The following is a 23,938-nucleotide window of genomic DNA, read 5'->3' as shown; positions in this document are numbered from 1 at the left end:
CCCCCCCCTCCGAGCCAAACTCATTGTTGGCGAAAAAAGTTACACGTTGTTCTGAGATTGTGTCGTCTAAATCCCACTCAAATGTTGGTGTTCTTCCTCCCGCTCCTTGTGCCACCCCCCCCCCCATCTCTCCTCTACTTTTCCTTTCTCCCTCATCAGTGACTTCAGCCACATCTCTGCCTGTGCTGAAAGCGCCTCAGCACTGCAGTCTGTCTGTGTACGGCTGCTGCTCCGACAACATGACGGCCGCCTCAGGAGTCGGACTGGCTGGATGTCCCAGTAAGTCCTGTTTCCCGTCCCGCTCGTGACCCTCTGATGTGCTCCCGAGTTCTGTTGACGCGTTCGCTCACATTAGGGGGGGAAAAAAAACGTAGATACTATCAGGCTGTTTCAGCACACGGGCCTTATTGTCCTTGGCGTTTTACATTTGCAAAGTTGCAGAGCCGAAAAACGTTTCATCTTAATCCAAGGAATAATTATGATAATCTCACACTGTATCAACATAGAAATCATCTGATGACTGATGATCTTGACGAATGATAAATGAAGGACAAAACGCTGCATTTTGCAGTTAGAGAGGGGGATACAGTGTGGACGGGGGGGGGGATTCACACACATGAAGAAGGATATACAGACATTCATTAAAGAGGAAAGTCACCTAAGCACATTTTATCTGGAAGCTTTTTTTTCTGGAATAATTTTTGGCCAGTATAAATCTTTTATACAGATTATCTATCATAATAAACACTATTCAGCTGTTTCCAGTTACAAAGGAGCTGAGTCAGTCCAGAATCAACCAGTAGAAGCTGAAAGTGACATCTGTTGTTCTCCTCAGGCACCTGTCAGTGTAACCCGTATGGCTCCTACAAGGGCACATGTGACCCAGCCAGCGGACAGTGTTCCTGTAAGCCGGGCGTCGGGGGACAGAAGTGTGACCGATGCGAGCCGGGCTTCTGGAACTTCCGTGGCATCGTGACGGAGAACATGAGCGGCTGCACGCGTAAGCAATCGCCTCTTTGCGTCTGTGCTGACTGAGCATGTGTACATTGTTGTACTGCTACACAACTCCAAGAGTAGGAGCAGTCGGTTGGTATAGGTAGATTCACACCTACGGACAGAGTTGAGTCTTTAGTTAACCTAACTCCAATCTGTATGTCTGAGAAAACCCACAACGACATAGGGAGAACAAATCAAACAGAAAGATGACGCCCGAACTGGGATTTGAACTGGGAAACCGTTGCGCCACTGTGACACAAACAATCAGAACTGAAATATTAAGTAAATAAATGTCACGTTTTCGTAAAGTACAAACATTGTATTTTATACCATGTAGACTGTAAATGTTAACTTCAAGATTAGGATTAATATCTGTGAAGTGTTGGAAAGTAAAAAGAATAGTGGTTTATATGCCCTTCAGTCATGTCACAACTGTACTGAACGCTCTGTATTCATTTGTATTCAAGTGAAGACTGGGGTCATGGACCCTTGTTTGTCTTGCTGTAATGCAATATGGTGACCAGCTCCTGCCACTGAGGTATCATAGGACATTCGCTTCCAAAGCCACAGGGTATTTTCAGTCAGCAGCGGGAAGCCTGCAGTTGCCTCACCCCTGGCCTGACCTTAACAAGGTTTACACACACACAGGCTCACCCAACAACACAGCAGACAGCGCACCAACACCAGGTTGAGCTGGAGAGCAGAAAAAACAACACACATCATTGATTCTGTGATGGGGTGGATGTCCTTCCCTACGGTTGTTTTCTTGAGTTTCTGTTACATATTCCTCCTCCTCTCTCAGTTTCCCCTAAGGCAGGATGAACTGTTCCCAACCCTTGACTCTCCGACAACAATGTAATAGGGTTCAGAGGCTTAGGTCGCCTCGGACGTAATAATTCCTCTTACTGTCACCGTCCCGAATTGCTGCTTTTTCCTCATCCATCCCTCTCCCCCTCTTTTCGTCTTCCTCTCCACGGCAGCATGTAACTGCGACGCCACAGGCTCGGTCCGGGACGACTGTGAGCAGATGTCAGGTCTGTGTTCCTGCAAGACGGGAGTGAAAGGCATGAAGTGCAACGTGTGTCCAGATGGAAGCAAGATGGGCATGAATGGCTGCGACAAAGGTAATAAGAGAGGGTGCCGAGGCAACCAGTGGAGCGTTAATAAACCACACACACACTCATACTCACACCCATAGCCAGACACACACTTCCTAAGTGTTCCTCTACCACTCGCCTGACCGTGGATCAGCCTTGCAACTTCCAGTCTGCTTTTCACATCCATCTGGTCTATTGGCACTGGAAGAACTGGCTCCAGGGAGGTTGATCAATACTGATTAGGAAAATACTTGAGTGTACAGCTGACACAAGTCATATCACCCATGGATATTTTACTTTCTTTACATCATCTTCCATTTTGGACCGTTCACTTGAGCGTGGATGTTTGTACTCCACGCATTAGGACTATTGATTACACTTGGATTAATGATTAAAAGCGCTCCAGCGGTTGCACTAGCGGAAATCGAGTTGAAGCATAGTTGGGCTCATGCTGTGGGAGCCTGTTGCTCCTTGATTAAGATGCACCATCAGATATCGACAGGAAGTCAAAGGCTTAATGAAGCCAGCCGTCCTGGCACAGTGGTGGGGCACTGTGCCACACACCCTGCCAGATGAAAAGGTGGTGGCACATGAAAGCAGGAGCAGAGGGGGGGTACGCTAAGCCTCTTTAATGTTGCAACAATGCAAACACCCCACGCTCACAGTTGGCCGGTCGATGGCAGGTTCCCCAGCTCCGGCTCCTGCTGCGGCAACTTCCAAGGCTCCAAGACATCAAAGGCAGAATATCCTGAGTGCACACCTTACTCATATTTTCTACCCCTGTAAAAATAGTTTAGGGAAAGTGCTGTGGTCTATGAAACCAGGTGTAAGTCACACTGTGGGACATAAAGGTAGATAGACAATTTGATCATTATATTACCACTGCTGTACTGTTATACTGATTTTCAGCCTGTCCCCAACTCGTTGACACAGGTTGACCTCAACCATGATGGAAGTTGTGGTTATCTAAAACCCTAGCTTCTAATACTAGTGCTACCACTCCCCCAAGTCAAGCCAATACATGCTAAATTAGTTGATCAAGAACATGAATTATGTCTTTAATCCAGATTATTCTCTACATGCAATACAACTTCTTTTGTTTTGAACCCAAACCACAGTAACACATGCTAACATCACGCTGACACACTGTCTATATAAAGATTGACAACACGTGTCAACTTCTTACTTTTCATAAATGAATCCAAAACATCCCAGTTATGAAAGCTGATCATTTCGTTTGGAACTACAGGCTGCGCAGTAGTGATAAAACATTTTTTTTTTTTTAAACCAGACTACCTGAAAGAGAACCACTGCTAAAGATGGAAATAATCGTTGATAAAAATGCATTTGAAACTTTGACTTGTCAATTGGGTACTTGTCACATCCACTAACATGGAGGAGGCAGGATTCATGACCTATATTGTATCCAGCCACCAGGGGGAAATTGCGATCATATCCTTTGTATTTGTCCTTATCTTTATATACTGTCTTTTTGCAAACACCATGCTGTGGATTGGAGGGTGGAGCTTGACACCAGCGGGAGGACCCCCCCCCCCCCCTTTTTGTCTGAATCAGAAATCTTTAGTGTGACCTTCTACAAAAAAGTGCAATATGCTCAGAAGCAACGGCAGCTGCATTAGCAAAATGCTGTGTGTATGAATATGCCGAGGACTCGTATTTTGTGTGATTACATTCACATTTCATCATGCTGTACAGATTTTGAGAAACCATTTGAATGGTTGTTTGTAGGCAGAACTTTAGCGCGCTTAATAAAAGTGAGCAAGAGTCCTGTAATTTGAAGACATTAAATCTGCAGGCAACTTTATCTTTTAATTTAGCTCCACACTCTCGTACAACTGCTACAGTCAGAATTCATAAAGCAGTTTCTCCGCACTGTTTTAAATGGTTTGAATATGGAGTCGCAGCAACACAATCTCATGTGCTCCGCAGGTCCCGAGGCTCCGACTTCATGTGAAGAGCTGGTGTGCAGCTTCGGAGCTTCCTGCATCGAGGTGAACGACCAGGCCCACTGCGAGTGCCCCTCACCGGACTGCGACGAGAAAAACAAATCCAAGGTGGGAACCGTGGGAAGAAACAAGTCGTTTTGAATTCCCCAGTTTGCAACACGGCATCGACACAGAGATGTTGTGTCGGTGGCCCGCGGGTACTCAACAGGTGTTCTGAACTCCCCTCTCTCCATCTCTGTCACCGTGGAGCAGGTGTGCGGCTCCGACGGGGTGACCTATGCCGACCAGTGCCAGCTGAGGACCATAGCCTGCAGACAGGACAAGGACATTGCAGTGCTGCACTTCGGACAGTGCACAGGTGAGCCCCGTCCGTACCCCCATGCATCACACCTCGAACAGACGGCCAACTGTTGTCAAGCCCCCCCCCCCTGTTCACAAGATAATGAGCAGCGCTGTGGACCTCAAATTATCTCTCTCCTGCTGTTTCTCCTCCTCTCCATCTCTCCGTGTCCGTCCCAGAAAGTAAAGACACAGCAAAGTGAGACAACGTTTTGCGTGAATTAATCGCTTCCTTCTGCGGGAAATCACCTGCACATAGCAGCAGTTTGAGCAGTGATTGTAATCAGAGATTAGGCAAATCCAAGTATTTTTCATCGCAAAGGACACATTCCTGATGAGCGGACAAGCTCAAAGTCACATATTCGCAGTCATTTAGTATTCACGTTCTCTGCTGAGAATTTTGCTTTTCATAGTTTCTGAATCTCTATGATTAACATTTTCAAACAGGACATGTTTAGCTCATTTCGGTCGGATGACAGCGACATCATGTGCGACACACGGGAAACATTAGAACAAGAAAGCGTCAGATGCTGTGGCATTTCAAATCCTGGAGCCCGAGCTTTGCAATCCCAGTAGATAACAGTGACTCTCCCTCTTTGCCTTGTCGAAAACCTCTGTCGGGATTTGGCATCATCTTCAACCCCCCCCCCCCCGTGGGCAGATGTATGGTTCCCCTCGCAGCATTATTCTGGCAGCAGCACAACGCTACTTCAGTGTGGCGGTGGATGCAGAGCACACGTGTACCGATTAGAAGGTGCAGCTCCCGCCCCTTCGTCCAGATGCCGATGGACATTGTTTGGATCGGTGTAGTAGGTGCTCTGACATGTGCCAGGGCCACGGCTTTCATGTCGAGCGGAGTTGTTGCGCCGGCTGCCAGCTTGCGTCACAACAGGGTTCTAGAGATGCCGCCGGCGAGGGAAGGGGAGTGCCAGCTGTGTGGCTCTGGCCACCAGCCACTGCCAGGTGTCTGGCATTTTGGGCTGCTAAAATGTCCATTCACCTCATCGCTCGGTGGCCATAGCTCAAGTGACCAAATACTTTTGTCACGAAAGAGGCAGAGTCCCTCTCATTCATCTGTCTTTGTCAAACCCAAGCTATGCCATATTCATAGGCCGTTGCAGCTACACAAATAGGAAATGAAAAAAATATGCTCAGCGAGAGATCAACGAGGCTTTGATAATTCCCTGAACATCTGGTTATTAGAAATTCAGTGCCAGTGGGTTACCAGCAAAAGGTGCCAAAATCCAGTTTGGTTTAACATTCCTCTGTTGCCTGGCAATAGGGATGTGGGTTGTATGTAATCCCTCACCTAACATTGCAGCTCAGAGGAGGCAAGAAGAAGACGCCTCACAGCAGACATTTTCTCTCTCCCGCTCTCGGGGGAGGAGGAGGCGGGCCAGCACTCGGGACCGCCGACAGCCACAGAGGATCTTTTCATTTTTTTTTCTTCCGGACACGGTTGCACCGCGGGTTGCTGCTCCGCCGCTGCTGTCGGCTCGGGGGTTAGATCTCGAGCTCATTTCACGTGTGGCTGGGTGCGAATTAGCATTTGCTCTGCCTCCACCCCTCGCCACTCTGGAGCCCTGCCCGCCCGCCCTCCCCCCCCGCTGCTTACATGCCGCGCTTCCAGACGCCCGGCCTCAGCGCTGTGGCATGCTAATGCTCACCAAGCTGCTATGTAGTTGGAAAAGAGAGCAATGCCAAGGGCTTAATGTGTGAATATTGATCTTTCTTTTTAACATCATTGGTTCCTCACAAGTTTGTATTATACCGCAGGGTGTGACTACTGCTGCACAGCAGTGGCGGCTGGTGATAATATTTATTTGTAGGGGCCGTACTGTTGGAGGGGGCGGGGACAAATAAACTGAAGCCGGACTCAAAAACAACACAAGATTCAATATGCCAGTCCTGTAGCCTTCATCCAGCTGCTGAGAAATGCTTAGCCTGCCGCAAAATTGTGACCTCATTGTGTTGTCTGGATGACTGTGGGAACTGTCATGTTGTTTGCATTCCTCAAAGAGATGTTTTCGGTCTCTCACCCTCGTCGTTGTCCGCAGTACCTCTGTGCCGACACCTCGAAACAGCAAACTGGGGAAGACATAACTTTTTTCCTCGATTGAACGCCTTGTGAAAGGGTGTTTAGGTAAAGATATGACCGATTTGCCACCTGTATCGATTCCCTGTTGAAAATCTTCAACAAACAGTTAAAGAGCAGCCTCAGGTCCCAAAAGTTTAAGAACTTACATTCGCCCCGTACCAGGAAGAAATTAGACAGACATAAGCCAAATACAATTTGAAGACTATTTCCATTGAATGTTGACACGGTCTACCAGGCACATTGTGCGAGTAAACTATTATTATATAATTAAATCATGTTTAAATAGGCTTTTTTTTGCCCAGGATGTTTGAGAAATTGCGCCCTGTATTAACAAGCTGCCACTGCAGCACAGTCTGCCATTAATGGGTACGCTAAGTTAATCCCCTTCAAATCTGTATGCCTGTGACCGAGGACTTGCAACTAGTTCTGATGTTACCCAGCTCTCTGAAGTCTCCGAGCTAAAAGGCAGTGCAGCCACAGAGTGGGGGGGAGGATTTTTTATTGGCTTCTCGGCAAAAGATGAATCGATATCTGAGACATCCAGCTCAAAAAGCAAAAGCTACTGTACCAAGCACCCGGGGGAGGGCATTTGGGCCAGTGAGCAAATTCGACCGCCATGGGGGAAGTGACCACCAAGTTGGCAAAGACCTGCCTCCCCCATATGGTGTTATCACCTGTAGGTTTGCGGCAAATTTGCAACGAGTGTCAGTATATGGCACCAGCAGCCCCTCCCCTCCGCCTGTGTGTGTTAGCCGGGGTTCTGCTGCCTTCACCATTTCTCTCCCATGTCCTGTGATTTTCTCCCATTATTCAATCCCTCAGTCATTTTTACCCTGCCTGTAGTCTTCCACTGCAGACTTGGTTAACTTATTTTTTTTGGGGGTTCTTTCTGATTTAATCCCTTTTCTTTAGAGAGTTTGTTCCTATCATTTTCATCCTCTCGCCTGTGTGGTTCCATTGTCTTTCTGCTCCGGTCCCCTGTTTCCCTCACTGAGCTCGGCTGACATCACAAACAATCTTAATAAGCACCTTTCAAAGATAAACACACGGCTGACACAGGCCAAGATGACAGTGATTTGCTTCTCCCCACCCTGTGACATGACCGTCCGTATAAAGAAAGCCGAAACACAGGCAAACGGACTGTTAAACCAAATTAAGAGGAGCGTCGGCTGAACAGACTGTGCTGCTCGTTGTTCTTTTCTCTGCTTATCCCGCGTCACAGTAGCTCGCTGCTTGGTCGATGTGCACACACGGCCCAAACACACATCAGACACGTTCCGTGGAGCGAGCAGCCAGACGCTGAGCTTGCCACCTGACTGACAGGTGTAGCCATGAGGAAAGGCGACGCCTGCCACCCGTTCTCGGCGATAGCATCACAGTGCTTCGCTCTCCACTCCAAATCTCTCTTTCAGCAGAGATGTGCTGAGCCTTAAGCTGACACCCCGTGTGTCTCCCAGGCTTTCTGCCGTCTCAGTAGTTATCACATTTCACACCTCAGTAAATAATTGCAGATCAAAAGGCAGATTATGGTAGTGTAATTAAAACCTACACATAATGTTCTGTAAATCCTAAGGAAATGGAAATCGATGGTATAGGGTTTGTTTATAATCTTCTTTTCATTTCACCTACATGCTTACACATATCTTTACTCCTGGTATATGAAGAAGTACAGGGGGAATGGCAGTATCGTCACGCCTGCGTGCCTCTGCAACAATCTGAAGGACTTACTTGCGTAGTATCTCCCGGCCAACTCACTCCCCCCCCCCCCCCCCTCAGGAGTTTTTGTCCTATTTATCGTTCTTTTATCGCAGGCAGTTTGTCCTTTTGCACCGGAGCTTTTTGCATTGGTAATGATGGTCTCTGCAGAGAGCCTCTCCCTCATTTGGAGGGAACCTTTTTTTCTTTTTCTGAAGTGTGTGTGCGTGTCTGTGTGCATCTGTTGACAGCGGAGTGTTTGTGGTGGCGTTGACGGATGCTCATGCTCTCTGTGAGCAGCAGTCTGCCTTCTTTGAAGCCAGAGTTAAAGCCGGCTTTTTTTGCCCCATTTCTATCAATCATTCATCACCGGAGGCACTGGCTGTTGGTGATTAAAGCTTTGCTTCTGGAGGGCCGCATTTGAATATGGATATATAATTCATAGGGATTGGCACAGCATGTTTGCAGCATGCAAACATGGACATACAAACAATTGCATTCCATGTGTGCTCACACACAATCGCACCACATCCTTTGCATTGACACCAACTGGAGTAGCTCAGCCCTGTTTGGGCGACATAACTCCTCTCAAGCTGGAGCACACTTCATTGCATATAACTCTGATTGCATGATGTCATCTCTTGATATGTCCCATAACCACTCTGTAGATCAATGAGCTCTCATTCCTCAGGGTTTTTCCAGTAAAGGTTCCAGACATCTCATCCGTTACAGGGTTTTTAATTAGAGACATATGTGTGTTTTATTTTTTAATGTAATTTCATAATGACGTTGTTGTGCATCAGGGAGAAGGGTTAGAGGATCGAACAGGCCATTGTCATTCTGTCAGTGTAGAGGTAGAGATGTGGTCAGCACTAGGATTTATTGATCATCAAGTGGCTTTGATGTGGTTTATTGGCTAAAATCAAACATTTCCATCTTTGCTCCGTCATTCATCCATTCCTTGCTTCCTGCCCTTCCCTCCACCAGAAACCATCTCCGAGCCGGCAGAGCGACCAACCCCCAACCCCATCACCACCACCCCCAGCTCCAATGCCGCTGTCTCCATCACCACCGCAGCCCCCATCCCCACCAACATGGTGTGGGCCATCCCACCTCCGAGGACGGCCGAGACAGAGACCACCCAGCGGCCCCCGGCCACCACCCCATTTTCTACTCTCACCCGCAACCGCGCGCGATCTAACCACCCCGACCCAAACATCCACAAGCCACCTCCGTCAACCACCGCCTCATCCCGCAGAAGCCCCCCTCCCTCAGCTGCAGTGTCCTCTCTCGAGGGCTCGGGCAGCGGGGAGCCAAGCGGGGACGACCAAACGGAGGAAGAGGACGAGCCGGAACTGGAACCAGGTAGCGGCGTTCCAACAGAGGCCAGTGGGGCAGAAGAGACTGTCGGTAAATCACTGCTCTTTCACTTCATTATCCACAATGCTTTGGGTGTTTGTGGGGGGGGGGGGACTAGACAAACTCACACGTCTCTTAGCTGACATCATAATACATTCATGCCATCATCAGTTGATTGAGAGTTACACAGAAATCAGCACAGGCTTATGTATTTATGTATTCTCCACATTCTCCCTCCTGGCTGTAACAGCTGGGAGAGAGAAATGTCAAAGCCAGGCTGGTAAATCTAAGTAGACAGATGCTGTTGGTGTCATTTCATCTTGCAAAAGATGTATCTCTCAATTTCAGAGAGAAAGGAATGTATTCGCATGATTTAGTGTTGAAGCATCACCCATGCTCTTTTCTTCCATTCCACCAGCGCTTGCTCTCAGCAGCTATAGCAAAACAAACCCGGGCTCTGTAGAATACACTCTGTGGAGGCCAAATGAAACTGTTGGCCCACATCTGGGGATCTCTGGAGCAGACTTGACAGGCTGATGCGACTGAGAGAGAGTGTGTGTGTGTGTGTGTGTGTGTGTGTGTGTGTGTGTGTGTGGAGGCTGTGTACCTTGTCACATGACTAGTCTCAAATCTATCTCGACATGCCCTCCTGACTGTAACAGCCAGCTGCGGTTTGTGGGCCTGTGCTCGGACAACAAGGGATGACTGAGACTTTTCAATCAAAACTTCTTTTTCTCCTGTTGTGGCTGCTCGTCTATCCATCCACCTTGGCTGACAGCTCGCCATAACAGGATAGGATTGATGGAACAGCATGAGCCCCATTGCGCTCTTCCTCAACTCTTCCTCTTCCTCCCCTTCCTTGCTCCTTCTCCCAGAGTCAGAGATTTATTCTCTTGTCAGAGGCTGACCAGAGTGCTCAGTGACGCGAGGAGCATGTCGCTCGCCTGCCAAGGAGACCCAGTGTCTTGTGGCTCTGTGTGTGTGTGCGTGTGTGTGTGTGTGTGTGTGTGTGTGTATGTATGTGTTACCTGTGCTTGCTTTGGTATATATATATATATATGTTTATATTTATACCTTGATTATACGAGCAGTGTAGGAGATTAGACAGTATAGATTTCGACATAGTGAACATACAAATTTAGTTTTGCAGTCTGTTTGTGCTATTTATACATTAAGTGTATCAAAGTATTATCTTTGTTCTGTGTGTTTGTGTGTGTGTTTGTGTGTATGTCTATGTGAGCGTGCGTGTGTGTGTGTTTTACCCTTATCTCCCTTTCCATTCGTCTCTCAGTTTGACCGATTCCGAGTGCACATATCACTGTCTGACTATATAAATGTGAGCAGGTCAGAGGTGGGTGGTTTTACGTTTTTTTTCCATGCTCTGTTAAAATCTGCTCTCCTCCTGCATCTTCAGCTGTATGTGTATGTGTGTGTGTGTGTGTGCTTGTGTGTGTGCCTGTGTGTGTGTTTATTTGACAGCCCCGCACGACTCCCAATGGAGTCGTGCTCTCTCTCACCGCCGGCACTCTCCCCTTCAGCCCAGCATTTGTAAATCTGCGGACCACATGCCAACAGATGCCCTATAAACCACCCCCACCCCTCCTCCCTCCTCTCGCATCCTTTGACCGCGAGTCCTTGAGCGAGACGTCCCCTTGCCTCTGACGTCTTTACGACTTGTTTAGCCGCTAGCTGTTTGCCTCCGCAATTATTTCTAATCTCAGTGTGGCCATAAACTGCGCCGCTTCGACCAAGACGCCGCCTCCTCCAGCGCCGCCATTAGAGAGGACTCAGGTTGGGTCCGCTCTTGTTCCACACTCATTCTTCAGAGAGAAAGGCCGGCCACTTTTATGTCCCAAGATGTGCCAGATATGCAGTGACTGTAACACAAACCACTGTATGTTTTTTTCCCCCTCTCGGTGAACCTTGAAGGTAACTGTCAGCCAACCAATCAGCAGGGAATAGCTACTGCCCACCCCACACCCCCTACCCATTTAACGTGCTCCCTGAGCCACATGACTGGCAGCAGTGGTCATTATGTGCTCTCTGCCGGACGAAATGAGTTCCAGGTGTAAAATCAGTTCCCATGAAAATGCCGTACAATCACTCCTGACAATGCCTTTATCAGATCAGTGCTCAGCAGACTGAACACACGGAGCCACCTGCAAGGAGTTCAGACCAAAAGAAACAGAAGGAAGTCGTAGATTTGAAGCTGAGCAACACTTCCTATCCTCAGCACCTCCACAGTGGTCACTGAATGGATACAGCACGTGCAGTCTCAACGTGCACAGTTAACCATCCAGTTCTCCCCTTGTTTTCTGAGATAAGCTGATTTCAAATGCTGCGTTTATTCATTTTATGAGACATGTTTATCACCCCCAGGTACCACGCTGGCGAGCACGACTGTACCCTCACCTGAAGTAAGGTCGTCCTGCGACAACACGGAGTTCGGCTGCTGTCCTGACGGCAAGACGGCATCCAACACTCCAGAGGGCGCCAACTGCCCCTGTAAGTCAATACCCCTCCAGACCCTGCAGAAATCCCCTTCTTACCCAGCTGTCCCTCCTCCGTCTCCTCTCTGTTGGTCCTCTGTGATAAGATATGATAAAAGAGCTGAAATCCTGACATCACTGGCTGCTGCTCCACTAGCTGCTGTGACTGAATGCAGCGAGTCAGAGGAGCGTAAATCTCCACTGAGTCAACGGTGTGTTTTTGAGAAAGAGAAATATGTTCCTAGGTGTCACCATCCGTCTTCAAAGATACAGCAAAACAGTATCTGCCACAGCTCAAGCGATTAGCGAGCAATAATGTCTGAACCCTTTGTGATTTTAGCAAATTCAAACAACAAATAGTTGGTCAACTTTCAAGAAACAACAGCAATCATTGAAGGAATAGTTCACCACTGTGGAATTCTTTTAAAGCGCTGAAGGTTAGATGTTCCAGAGGGAAACAGCTTCCCTGTCTCCCAAATACATATATAACTGCACCTCTAACGCTCACCAACCAACACTTGTTAATTGGGTCTCTGTTTAATCTGTACAAAAACAGAACAAATTAGTTTTTTTTTTATTTTGTTATCTGCTTACTCTTTTCTTTTGCTTTCAATTCCTTTGGGCCTGTGGAGAAACTGTTTTTAAAGACTCCTTAATCCATTTTTGTAAAAAAATAAGTTGTTCCCTACAAAGGTCAGATTTCTTTATGAAGATCAATGAATTATTCTTTGAGAAATAAAGGGGGGAAATTAGTTCACAATGTTTAAAAAAAAGACCTTGATTTGCCTCCTGATCCAGATCTGCACCAAAATGTAGTGGGCTCTCCCCTGGCCCGTACTCTATCCTCTCACCGAATTCCGTGGTAATTCGATAATTTGTTGTAGTTAATGCACAATAGTTCAAAATAAATGATACAGATAAACAAACACAGACAAAAACATATCTTCCTTTGGCAGTGATAAAAAAACAAAAAACATGAGAGATCCCTGAACACTCAGATAAACTTGGGCCTTTTGTTGTTCTTCGTTTGTCAGTTTTCAAATCACAAACAAGTAAAGACCTGATTATAGTAGAGTGGCACAGCACAGATCGTTTGTCTATATCTCATCTACATTACTCTTCTCTCCTCTTCATATATTAAACTCAATTTATAAACTTTATTTCTTGATATATCAAGAATCATCATGTTTTTATGTAATGTTTACTTTGGCATTAGTGATATTGTGCCATCTGCCTCCAACAACCAGATGGACAGGTGTTTGATTTTTTGCTGATTTCTGCAGCAGTGCTTTGATAAATCACCTCCCTCATATGTAAATGATCATATTGGTGAGTGGAAGAAAAAAAAATACACATTGCACCGTTAAGTCTGACATAAGAAATTTCTGTTGACAAATTTGACAACACCTCACACTCTGATATGAGTCATACTAAAGGACATTTTCTTTCCTCTTGTAATTCTGATTAATTTTGAATTAAGTTTTATATAGGGTCAAAGAACCTTTTTCTTAAAGAGGCCCTTTGAATTTTCCGTCCTTTGTGATCCATTAACCAAATATAGTTAACACCTATATCTCAATAATGTGATGCCTGGAGCTGCCTCCCTTTGGAGTCTGATGTCAGATGGTAGTGATAATGCTACTCACAGCTGGTTTTGGCCAAAACAACTCACGCTCCAACAAACCTTGAGTGACACGCATGGTTTGCAGAGACGGGAATACCTCAGTCGTATTAACCTCTGCAGAGATCCCAATCACAAATTCACAACAGGCTTGAGAGACAGTGTGAAGTGGAAATTGCTTGCGGTGTTCACCAGTATTAATTAGAACTATATTTATTATGTTGAGCCAATCGACTCTGCGATGGTTCTTCAAGACAAAAAACTAACTTTGGAACAATTTTATGTTGCCTGTCTCTAGCAGCTCCGAGCTATGAGCCTGCATGCCACACAACTTGAACACTGTCTCTGTAAAAATGCACTCTTGTGAGTTCAGCTTTTTGGGCATCCAAAGTCAGCCAAAGAGCATTTTCTATTTCTCAAAACATTTGTCCCATCAACTTATCCAGTAAAGCTGCATGTTTCCAGCTGTAATGATGCTCAAAATTGACCTTTTTCATCACTGTGAATGCATCACAGCCTCAGAGGCTCTAGGTTCCCCAGTCCTAGTTTGATACGAGAGTTAACATCATGTTTTTAGGGCCCTGTGCTTTGATGTGTAAATAACCATTTGTGTTTTTACCTCTGCTTTCTATATTACTTCACCTTCTCTTCGTTTCTTTTAATCTCCGAACCTCTTTTTGAACTGAGCCCTTCTCTTTATCAGCCACTGCCACCGTTTGCTATCTCCCTCTTGAGCTTTGTCTCAGTCCTTTTCTCTCCCCTCCACCCATTCGGTCTCAATCCAGTCTTGCATCAGTTCATTTCTCTCCGGAGTTGAGAGGCAAGAGAGTTGAGAAACTACCAGTAGCCGACAAGCGCTGGTGTACCAATCAGTGCCTCCTGCCAGATTCGGTCGACAAAGATAAAGGGAATCTTTCTCCCCGCTGCCTCTCTATCTCTCTTTGCCGCCATTCCTCTGTTGAAATCTGCTCTGTGTTTGTCCCAGCTTTGTAAGTCTGACTGATAGTGAAAGGAGAGATTCCCTCCGACTCCCATAGGAGCCCTAGGTCATGACTTGAAAGAGCTGCGCGGAGTTTCTTTTCTGGCATGAAAGTCCCACCACCTCCAATAAACCAGCATATTTCACTGCCACACATCACAGCTGTTCCACAACCCCATTGCTGTTTAGTTCTTTCACAGAATTGATAGGAAACAGAGGTGAGGCCATGTCAATTAATGTTTGGATTTAAAGGCATTGGGCCCAAAATTCCAAACAACAAAAGACACAGATTTTAGCTGAAAGACAACAAATCCCGTAAAGCCCGTAAATATTTATCTCAGCCAACAATGACGGCACGCCAGCGATCAATACTTCATTCAGCTCAAGTGTTGCCAATAAAAGCAGGCAGCGCTATAGGCAGATCAATACGCCGGATCTTTTTTCCCCTGAGACGGGCTTAGCCAATCCCCCTCTCATTAGGAGCGAAATGACACGTCCTCCATACTAGAATATCCATCGGCCACCATTCCACTGTATCGTACAATTTATCGGCATGGTTAACTCAACTCTATTTGTATAGTGTCAAATCAAAACATTCCCTCCAAGGCCCTTCCCGTGTTAGGGTCAAGACCTTACAATGTTATAGAGAAACTCAACAGTTCTGTTGCGACTGTGGAGAGGAAAAAACACTCCTTTAACAGGAAGAAACCTCTAGCAGACCCAGACTCAGTGTGGTCGACCTTGGTTTCCCCCGTTCTTCCTCTGAGAACTCTGCTTCTTTGGCTTAATGCGTTAACGTAGGCATTCCATATGTAACATTCAAACAGGCCAATATGACATCACATATAATGGCTAGCAAATGCTTGTGTGAGAGTTAATGGCACACTAAGGGAAGTCTAACAAATCCATTAAAATTTCCACTTCAGTAGAATCTGATAGTCAAATGGCTCTGTCCCTCTTTTATCACTCTCTCTCTCTGCCTCTCTTTATGTCCGTCACGGCACTGGGCCAGAAAATCACTCTCTCTGATGTTTGTCTTCTTTGCAGATTAAAAGTCAGATCTCTCTCGCCGCCACCTCTCTTTCTTTTCTTCCCCCCTTAGTCCTATCGGCCAAACCCCGGCCGTTTGCCTCTATTTTATGGCTGCCATCACACCTGAATCGATGTGGGCAGCTCGTGAAAGTAAAGACGAGTGGGGACGGAGGGACCAGCGGGCGAGGTGGCTGCGTGCGTGCGCGTGTGTGTGTGTGTGTGTGTGGTGACTGCTGTCCGTTTCATGCAATTTTAACCAGGCTGTGTCAGTCACCGGTCTGGTGGCATTAAGGAGACAATTACGGCTATCTTTCACGATAATCATACAAGTGCTTTTCCCATTCTCCCTGGTGTTGCTTCGGCAGGGGCAGCCGTGATTGATTTGGGCAATTTGTTCTGCTGATTACGAGCAGCGTGGAAGCCCGGCATCGGTGCCTCGCATGCTCCTCTGTTCCTCACCTAGCACGCGCACGCACGCACACACACACACACACACACACACACACACACAGATACGCGCACACCAATCCCCTCCACTTTCAGCTTTATTTCAAGTCCTCTCCTCTGGCGGCACTAGGAGGAAAGCGTATAAAGAGTTGATAGATGGTGGACAACACAGCCCCCAAGGTCGTACTGGGAGGCATTCTCTTTGCTGAAGAAGGCACTTTTGCGAATGGCTGTGGGCTGTTTTTCCTCTTTAGTGTGTGTTGATTTCTTCTTCATGTATTTGTGTGTCCGGCTAACATGTTGTCTTTCTACCCAGCCCTCCATGCCCCGGCCAGCTTTTGGGACACGTCTCCGTCTGGTAAAACTGGCCCTTTTTCCCCCGACTCTTCTTCCTTCTGTGTTCCTTCCTTCCTTCTCCCATACCTCACAGTCCATCACCTCCACCACCTCAACCTCCCCACTCAATTAGCAACACACTCACTCCGCCTCCCTTTGTCACACACACACACAAACACACAATCCATCACTAACCCAAAATTGGCACCACCCCAGAGCTGGGCACCGCGTGAAGGCAGTGGGATCTGAGTAGTGATAGTAGAAGGTTTGAGCTCTTCTGTCTCTGTATCTCATCTTCTTTCCCTCCTCTCCTCTCCTTCCAGCCACCATGAGGTTCAGTGGTTTCCTGCACTTGGACCAGGTGGAGGGCCAAGAGATCTTCTACACCCCGGAGATGGAGGACCCCAAGTCGGAGTTGTTTGGAGAGACCGCCCGCAGCATAGAGAGCGCTGTAAGTGCCCGGAATGCAGCTCTGTCAGCAATGATTGTGAATGATTCCCCTGCTAAATCGTCCGTAAAAACAATATTCTGTCCACATTTCCTTTTCTTTTAAAGTTTGAATGTGTATCTTAAAAAATACCTTTGTTCACTTATCTTTTATAAGGGGTTTCGCTTCTACAGCTTTAACTGGTCTTATATTAACCAACAGCCAGGAGCTAATGGTGGCTCATGTTAGTTTATATAATGTTAAACAAGTTATGTGCAAAAGAAATAACGAATCAGTTCAAAGACTTAATGACTCTTCTCTGCCTTTGCCATTGTCTCATGATATTGTAGTGTTGCCTCTGAAGATTTCAGACTTTTAACGGCAATGTAATCAGAGTGTTATGTAACATGTAAGGTTTTTCTTTTGACAGAGCCACGTTAACAGTATTATTTTATTATCTTTACCAGAATAAGGTCATACTCGGGAATAAGCAATGATCAAATCATGATATGGAGTATTCTGACACTTAGTCACATTATGTGAACATGTATACGTCTTAATCGCCTTATTACGCCCCAATTAGAGTTTTCATACAGCAAGCACTGTTTTGACAGTTACTAATTTATTGTTGACACATGCCCTAGGTGTGAACAAGAGGGAAAAATAGAAAGGAGTTGTAGCTTTTGCAAAATTAGAAAGAAAGCAGGGCCTGAGTCATATGCAGGCTATGCTCTGTGACATGTGATTGGAATATCCTATAAGCAAATCATGTAAACACCATAATCAAAAAAATGATTCTCTGAATAAGGTATATTGTTGGAGTATGGTGGTGTGGGTTTCTTTACACTCACTCACTCTCCCAAACTAATCCACACTAGACAAGCCCTCATAGATATCAAACATCTGGAAGGGTCTGATTCATTGGTCAGACTAAGTCTGTAAACCCCTCACGCTACATCATCATTTGGCAACATGATTTGTTCGGATCAGCCTCAACTCCACTGCTATTGTCCGAGGGGCTGAATCAGACCCCAAATCGTGTTGATAATCATCTGGTGCGCAGAGGACATTACACGTCTTCAAGCTCTTTCTTGTGGATCTCAGCTCCACAAACATCCCTCACCATTTTCCATAAAGACCCCTGTTTTCAGCTTTTGAAAAACTTTCGAGGCAACAATCGAGTTATACTCAGATTTGATTCGGGGACCATAAAACCTGTGTAACCAAGAAATAACTCGCTGACATGTTCACCACAGCACCTTTGTAATTTGATAAAATGCCATATGTTGCGTTTTCAGTTTGTTCTAATGGCCTCAAGTGTCCAAAAGAACTCAATTAACACTGACGTGGTCGGGCTGCACATTTTGTGCTTTCCTAAGCATGCTCTCATCAAGAGTAGAAAAGCTTCTGAGTCAACATTTTAGAGAATCATGAGACACAAAACTCTTCAAAGAGAGCCGGACTAATCGAATTCTCCCAGCCCCTTCAGGCGAGCTTCACTGCAAACTGGGCTGGAATGGTTTCTTACCTCAATGATAAAAAGTCAAGAACATAGTCAGTGGCTGCAGCTAAGGAGAAATGTCATCCATTTTTAATAAATGCTGGAAATCAGTGTAATCAGTTGATCCCTTTTTATCAGTGATTAAATACCAGTGTTTGACATATAAAGTGGATCAGAGGGACTCTCATGGCAGTTTAATTAAAAAATTTTCTTTAACAAAACACTTCTACACAAAAAATGTGCAGGTATACGCAGTTTGTTTTTAAGTTGGTAAACCTGCTAAGAAGTCATTTGACTAATTTCCTATTTCCAGTTGAGGAGTTTGCTGCGTCATGTTACTGGTGACCAATGTGCCAGAAGCTGAAAAGCTCAGAAAAAAAAGGTTTCTGTTTCTCAAACATGTCACATGGTAACAAAGGTTCATGGCGAAAATGCAGGGAGTTTCAATGCGCACCATAATGCTTTGTCAGTGTCTAGACTGCAAGAATAGCAGAGAAGAAGAAGAAGAAAATAGAGCGTTCACCCAGGTTAAAACCTCTGTCTGCTGCAGAGTCATTTGACCTGGGAGTGAATGCTGATGGAATCCATTCTCATTACAGATGTTAATGGGTGGTTTGGACTCTACTATCCAAAAGTTATTTTTCGTAAACAGCTAAATATATATTCCTCACGTATACTGCTGATTAATTAAGATTTTTATTGATTATTCAATGCACTGCATGCAAACTTTAGTATGAGTAAGCATATATATCACACATTAGGCTTTCAGCAACTCATCAAGTTTAAAAAAGGGAACTATGATATTTTAAAAAGTGCTCTCTGCAGACCGGTGTGAAGACTAATTTGTTGATTCCTTGCCAAAACGCCTCAGTATCGAAAAGCAGCAATCTGTGTGAGTTTAATGAGGATTCAGATATCTGAACGCTCAACTCAAGTCCTATTTCTGGATATGAGTCAAGTGTGGATGGTCACGATCCAGATGCTGTTAGCGAGCCCAGTCCTCCGTGCGCTAATCACTGTGGTGCGGTTTACCCTGCTTCCATTTCTCCACTCTCCCTTTTTCTTTGTTGAGGTCAGACGTTTGAAAACATGTCTCTGATGTCAAGCCAGGGCCTCACTCCTCAGATGAAATGGGGGTTTGTGTTTGTATGTTTATGTTTGTGTGTGTGTGTGTGTGTACACGGTACACACCAACAGCTGCTGTATCGGTGTCACTAGCCCCCACTGGGACCTAATCTGCTACCTCACAGCAGTTTGTGTGTGCCTGTGTGTGTGCGTGTATGTGTGTGTGTGTGTGTGTGCGCATGTTGTGTGTGTTGCCTCGTTAGCGCTCTCAGCCTGTGTGTCTCTGAAGCCTGGTGTGCCACTTGACAGCAACCACTCCTTCCCCATCTCCCAGCACACACACACACACTGAGCAAATTCAAATATAAAACAACTTTATTTGTCCCCAGAGGCCAATTGTTAGGCAAAACACAGGGAAAACCAACGAGGACATCAGTGCAATGTCGACATTTAAAAAATAGCGCTTTACTGACATTATAAGTGAATACTCATTGAGAGAACGTAGTTAAATACTGAATGAATAAAGTGAGGGGAGTCACACAGTTGACACACACACACACACAAACAACATACTCAGATATACAGTCCAAACACATAAAGAATTGAGCCGCAGCACATTTCCTTCGCAGCTGAGCAAACCTCTTACAATGAGTTAATAAATTGGAACATGTGAGCGACGGCAAAGTTAAAGAGGGAGAGAAAGAGCAGGGAGTAAGTCAGTGTGGGATTTTGTCCACAACCATTTGCATCTCTAAGCCACAGTCAGAGGATTATAAATGTAACCGCTCACTTGTGTCTAAAACCTCAATAATATGTTTTTTTTGTAAAAATGGACGAACAAAATAATATGTCATCTCTACCACAAGTTCCTGCTGATTTTGTTAAAAGAGAATCGTTTTGCGGACAACGACTGGCTTTAGAAATGCAGATGAGTAGTGTGGAAGAGCCCTCAGTGGGAACAATGGAGGCGGTCATGAAGAGGACGCTCCAGTAAAGTGGGTTACCAGGCCCTGTGGCTCCTGCTGCGGCGGCGAGGACCAAGCGAAGGATTTTTCCTTTCGGTTGCTCTTTGTGTGATTGAGATTAATCCAGCGTCGGCACTGAGCGTGTGTATGTTTTAAGTTCTAGCGTGAAAATTGGTCCATTTTTAGTTTTGGCTGAAGGCAACTTCAGTGCGACTGCTGTAATGTCACTGTTGGCTTAAAGAAATGTACGCGTCCTCGCGGAGCTCCGCCGGCTGTTACAACACGCACTCAGCAGGGGCATCGGAAGCAAAACCAATCACGAACACATGTCAGGGTAGCATGACATTTATCGTGGCTCCTCCCGAAAAGCTTGTTCTTGTAATTAATGCCACGGCTGCTGCTAAATGTCATTTTGTGCGCCCACACCCAAAAGAGTTCTTCTCTGCACTCCAATTTAGGAGGGTCTCTTTTTCTCCCTCTGAGCCCCAGTCGAGTCTTCTGGTGTTCTACCCGCTGCTATGAAAGCACAGGGCTCATTACCAGCCCCATTTATCATCTCTCCTCTCTCTCTGTTCTCTCCGTCTCTCTCTCTCTCTCTCTCTGTCCCCCTCCAGCTCAATGACTTGTTCAGGAAGTCGGAGGTGCACAAAGACTTCATGAGCGTTCGCGTCCGTAACCTGGCACCCAGCAACTCCATCCTGGCCTTTGTGGAGGCTCACTTCAGACCAGGTGAGAGCAAAACTGCAAACAGAAGCAGAAACTGTACGTGTTTGGAATCCGTTGTGATTTGTCGCCCTTTGTCTTTTAGCATCTCAGAAATTATTACATGATTTAAATTAAACTGGGATTACAGTTAGACTATTTGTCAAGGAACACCTACATAGATCGTTGGTGCAAAATAAGCCAGTATGGTACCATTATTTAAGCACTAACCTTTATTTACTTTTACTCCTCACTTTTAGCCTCTTCTCCTGCACAGAGGAGTTCGTGTAGAGCTCCATAATTGTAATTCTTAACAAATTCCACACACAGTTTAAAAAGATGTTTCTAATATCCAGCCATCAAATTTCTCTTCAAAATTATTACTCAAATCTAAGTATCAGTGGCCTGTTTGACATGAATTCCCATTATTCCTGAAGGTAGCAACCAAACTGTACTTGCACATATCCACTCAGAGTAATCCAGGGAACCTAACTGAACAGTAAGTGGTACTACAGCTGTGAAAACTTTGATTGTAATGATCGTGACTCAGTTTTTATGCATCACCTCCCACAGCTCCTCCATGAGCAAAACATTACCAGGTCTTAAGTATCGTGCAAAATGATCATCTGTTTTTTGTTGCCGTGTGCACTGCTGCAGATTAAAAACATCTACACCTCACTACGATTATTATAACCACACTATCAGGAGAATTTTGAAGCCTTGGCAGAAGTTTATAGTGTTTTCTCGTTCTTTTTTATATTTGGCTCACGATATTGTGAGGCACTGAATGCTTCTCCCAGTTTTTATCTCGGTGCCCACTTCATTGCTTGCTTGCAACGATTTTAACTTTGTAGATGTTGAGATTGGTGTAGATATTGATCAGAGCCAGGATAACTTCATCCAAAATGACGGTAAAAATTGTTGGATTGTGCATAACATCCACTGTAAAGAAAATATCAAGTTATATTATAACAGTTTATACAATTTAACCACTAGATGTGAGCTGCTCATGTTTTTTTAAACTGTTAAAGGATTGTTTATTTGACCAATGGCCTGTATTTTTTAATTGCCACACTTCAATGTGCTGGTATTCATTAATTAATTAGAATCTTTTATGTGTAAAATTCGAGCTCCGGTTGATGTGGAACAGCCGCACATTTACAAGGCTTCTTTTGCACAACACAAACCACACCACCTCCCCCGCCTTGTCTTTTTCTTTCTTTTTTCTTTTATGAGCGTCATTTAGCATCCCTAATACACTTCATACAGGACACCGGCCGCTGTACAGCAACACTCCTCCATGGCCAGTAAAGTGAGCATCTGCAGTGAACGTTATGAGGGTAATTCATCTAGAACAGAGCCAGACAAGCAGTAGGTGGAGGACAAGCGGTCCCCACAGACCCTCTACCTGTCCTACACAAGGCTCTCAGATAGTATCCAGTCTATCACTAAGGAAACTCGGGCCCTCTATTTGCTTGGCAGTGTTCCTCAGGAGACTTGTCCTGAGTGGTTCTACCTCTCCTTCCTTGTAGATACAAGATACACAGTGGAGGACATTGAAGGATCCCTGCTGAAACAGCTGAAGGCCTCCAAAGAGACCGGCATCGCCGTGAAGAAGCCGGAGGACGAGAATATTCGCTTCACCAATTATGGTAATACAGTAGTGTGTAGGGATTTACAGAATGAAAAGGGGGTGTAAGTTATTCATGAGGTGATTTATCGAAGGGTTTAAGGGTTTTGAAAAATGAAATCTCAGCACCTCAGGCTCAACATGCTTTTATACATGTTTTCTCCTTTTCTAATTTTGATTGTTCTCTCCGGCATCCCTCACAGGCCTCTCCACCACTACCACCACCACGGCATCCGTCACCACAGCCGCTCCCACCACCGCCACCACGACCACCACCACCAGGCCTCCGGCGACCTCCCCCTACATCACCCGCCGGCCACCGGGCACCACCCGCAGACGCACGACCACCACTTCAGCACCGGCTACCACGCCCCTCCTCACAACAGCAGCCGTCACCACGACCTCTCAGCCTCCTGCCACCACCATCGCCCGCTTCAGGGGCAAGCCTCACCACAAGGCCCACAAGCCGTGCGACTCCCACCCCTGCCTCCACGGGGGCACCTGCGAGGACGACGGCAACGACTTCAGCTGCAAGTGTCCCGCCGGGCGGGGGGGCTCAGTGTGTGAAAAGGGTGAGCTTTATTTCTTCTCCAATATTTGTTATTACTCCTATATCAAGTTTGACTTTATTTCACACTCGTCTAATAATGGAGGTGGAACAGAGTTTGAATATTATACGCTACTGTCAGAATTTACTGCTTCAAAGAAACCACAAGTGGCCGACTTTGACTCTACATTGATTTTGCAGCAAAGTTTTGAGGAGGGTTTTGGGCAGTTGTTGTGAAGGGCTTGTGAAGGACTGGATTAAAAATGCAGGACACGAGACGGACACGATTTTTAAGGTTCTTATTGTAAAACTTAATCTTGCTGGGGGGATATACAGAGGTGTGGAGCTGGGGCCAGGAGTCCTCACAGGCTGAGCAGGGCAGGCAGTGATTCCATTAGAGTGGAGCAAGCCCGCTGTCTAGAAAAAACTCCAAAAGTTAGGTACAATCTGGGGAACACTGGACTGAGGATCAATGGTTTAAGTACTTCACCCGGTGAGCGGTTATTGGCAGATGAGTCTCAGGCATGTTGGAGGGTTGGTGAGAGAACATTGAATAAAATATATTTATTCTGGAAGAAGGAAGAAGTTGTGAAACTTGAATAAAAGTTTGAGTTATGACTCTCAGTTCACTGATTGTAAATGACCG

The 23,938-nt window shown here is 45.8% G+C and overlaps 1 protein-coding gene across 4 annotated transcripts in view; it reads left to right on the top strand.

Moving 5' to 3' along the window:
- agrn (agrin) overlaps positions 1-23,938 on the top strand; it is a 242,876-nt gene that overhangs the window by 187,342 nt on the left and 31,596 nt on the right. For all 4 annotated transcript variants that reach the window (XM_062391981.1, XM_062391980.1, XM_062391982.1 and 1 more), the window contains 11 exons: positions 160-279; positions 836-1,000; positions 1,977-2,120; positions 4,044-4,168; positions 4,313-4,418; positions 9,180-9,602; positions 11,931-12,056; positions 16,779-16,906; positions 21,028-21,142; positions 22,648-22,767; positions 22,949-23,317. In XM_062391981.1, coding sequence (XP_062247965.1) covers positions 160-279; positions 836-1,000; positions 1,977-2,120; positions 4,044-4,168; positions 4,313-4,418; positions 9,180-9,602; positions 11,931-12,056; positions 16,779-16,906; positions 21,028-21,142; positions 22,648-22,767; positions 22,949-23,317 — 1,941 coding nt within the window. The remainder of the gene's footprint in view (positions 1-159; positions 280-835; positions 1,001-1,976; positions 2,121-4,043; positions 4,169-4,312; positions 4,419-9,179; positions 9,603-11,930; positions 12,057-16,778; positions 16,907-21,027; positions 21,143-22,647; positions 22,768-22,948; positions 23,318-23,938) is intronic.

The sequence above is a fragment of the Platichthys flesus genome, chromosome 7 (assembly GCF_949316205.1).
Source record: "Platichthys flesus chromosome 7, fPlaFle2.1, whole genome shotgun sequence".
NCBI classification, from domain to species: domain Eukaryota; kingdom Metazoa; phylum Chordata; class Actinopteri; order Pleuronectiformes; family Pleuronectidae; genus Platichthys; species Platichthys flesus.
The sequence above is the reverse complement of the archived record's forward strand: the minus strand, read 5'-3'. Positions and strand labels throughout refer to the sequence as shown.